The sequence below is a fragment of the Geotrypetes seraphini genome, chromosome 10, assembly GCF_902459505.1.
Source record: "Geotrypetes seraphini chromosome 10, aGeoSer1.1, whole genome shotgun sequence".
Lineage (NCBI taxonomy): Eukaryota > Metazoa > Chordata > Amphibia > Gymnophiona > Dermophiidae > Geotrypetes > Geotrypetes seraphini.
In genome coordinates, this window is record NC_047093.1 from 135,350,442 (window position 1) to 135,352,695 (window position 2,254).

General features: G+C 42.1%; 1 protein-coding gene across 1 annotated transcript; it reads right to left on the minus strand.

The window, feature by feature from the left end:
* Window positions 1–895: 895 nt before the first annotated feature.
* Window positions 896–1,804, minus strand: LOC117368608 (olfactory receptor 5V1-like). The gene has a single exon (XM_033962337.1). The coding sequence runs from the start codon at window positions 1,802–1,804 to the stop codon at window positions 896–898; it is 909 nt and encodes a 302-aa protein (XP_033818228.1).
* Window positions 1,805–2,254: the final 450 nt, after the last annotated feature.

The window sequence follows — 2,254 nt, forward strand, 5'->3', positions numbered from 1 at the left end:
GTAAAATGTGGCCCACTACTTTTACTACACCTGGGTCACTTAAGCCAGGAGGAAAACTTTTTTTATAACTTAAGCCCCACGTAACTTCTAGGAATGCTTCTTTTATCTAATGCTTCCCCTGCAAAAGTGTCATCTATTACCAGAAACATAGGTATGTCTTTATAGACCCAATGCTGTTGTGTTCCTTTTTTTCTGAAAAGGCCCAGAGCCTAAACGTGGCACCGAAATCAGCAGGCACCTGAAAAAACGGTGCTGGTTGAATGTCACTCAGATTACGGTGCCGTTTTCCAAATCGTGACTTGTGTTGAAGGTAGGCACTGGAAATGTAGGCCAGGGATTCCAGCCTATCAATCATAGGTTAGGGGAGAGAGTGCAGGTATCCGTCAGAGCATTTTTACTGGTCAGAGTCTGGAAGAGATCAGAGACAGCTCCGAGAGCTCTTTGGTTGGTCTGAGGCTACGAAAAGGAACACACCGTCTGCTGGTTAGAGGCTGTAGAAGAGAATATGAGAAGCTGAGAGAGATCTTATTTCAGTGGAATATTTCCAAGATTTCCTCAGTAACAGCTACAATGGAAAAAAGAATTCAGACACCTTAAGCCTCAAAGCCTATATGATGTGGCAGTATATCAAGACATGAAATCATAAATAAATACATTTTATTTCTTCAGCAAAGAACGCACACTCACAAAAATCCCAACAGGTTCTACAGAAACTTAGCACACCTTTGGCTAGAGAAGATGAATACAGAGTTGCAATCATGACCTATCAGCAAAAGATAAAAGACGAGAGCCTCATCTGATTCTGTTGAGTCCTCGTTGATGTTGTACAGAAAACAAATTTGGAAAAGTGTTTAGAGAACATTATTGCTGCAGTGGCTGACCTATATTTTGAAAATCATTTGCCAATTTTTTTCCCGATTGCTTTCATCAGAGCTGTCTTCACTTCTTTATTCCTCAGGCAGTAGATGACAGGGTTGAGCAGGGGTGTTAGAACACTGTAGAGCATAGTGGACAGTCTCACTACATCAAAGGAATCACCAGGGTCAGGCCCTATATAGTTGATGTTTGCAGTCACATAGAACACAGTAACGACAATGAGGTGGGAAGAGCAGGTGGAGAAGGCTTTGCGCCTCCCCTCAGCGGACTGGATTTTCAAGATGGCGGAGATAATGCGGATGTAGGAGACCATCACAAAGATAAAAGGGCTTATGCCTAAGAACACACTGACAATATAAAGCAGAGTTTTAGTAGTGTAGGTATTGGTGCAAGCTGACCTTAAGAGCGGGGGAACATCACAGAAGTAATGGTTGATCTTGCGGTCTCCACAGAAGGGCAACTTGGAGGTCATAACAGTGTGTAGCACTGCGTTCAGGAATCCGCTGATCCAAGAACTAGTGGCTAGTTGCCAACATATTGCCTGGTTCATAACGACTGAGTATCTCAGTGGGTTGCATATGGCTATATAACGGTCATAGGCCATGACGGTCAAGAGGAGACATTCAGCACCTCCTAAGGACACAAAGAAATACAATTGAACAAGGCACTTGTGGAAGGAAATAGCGGTCCTTCCTGTCACACTATTGGCCAGCATACTAGGAAGGGTAGTGGAGGAGTAGCAGATATCAAGGATGGACAGATTACTAAGAAAGAAATACATGGGCTTGTGGAGGTGAGGATTGGTTCTTATGACAGTAAATATGGCAACGTTTCCTGTCAGAATCAGCACATAAAGAAAAAGAAAGAGAAGAGATAGCACGATATGCCAATCAGGAAACCCAAGCAGAGTGAAATCCATGAAATCCATTGCATTAGTTGTATGGTTGTCTGATTCCATTTATTGAGTGTCCATGATCTGAAATGATACAAACCATGAACAATAATAATTTATAATAATCAGTGTTCATATCACATTTTAGCCTGGTTGGATGGGTTTCTTGTATGTTCTTTCCTTGGGGATTGACAATGGAATTAACATTGTTTCAGAGCCCACACCTTCATTTAACTTAGACCAGTGTTTTCCAAGTTGGTCCTGGAGAATCCCCTTTCCAGTCAGATTTTCAGAATATCCACAATGAATATGCACGAGATTGATTTGCATGTATTGCCTCCATTGTATGCAAATTTCTTTCATGCATATCAATTGTGGATATCCCGAAAACCTGACTGGGAAGGAGGTACTCTGAGACTGATTTGGGAAACACTGCCCTAAACCACACAATGCTTAGTCTAGTATGACAAAAGGTTCTTAGACGGA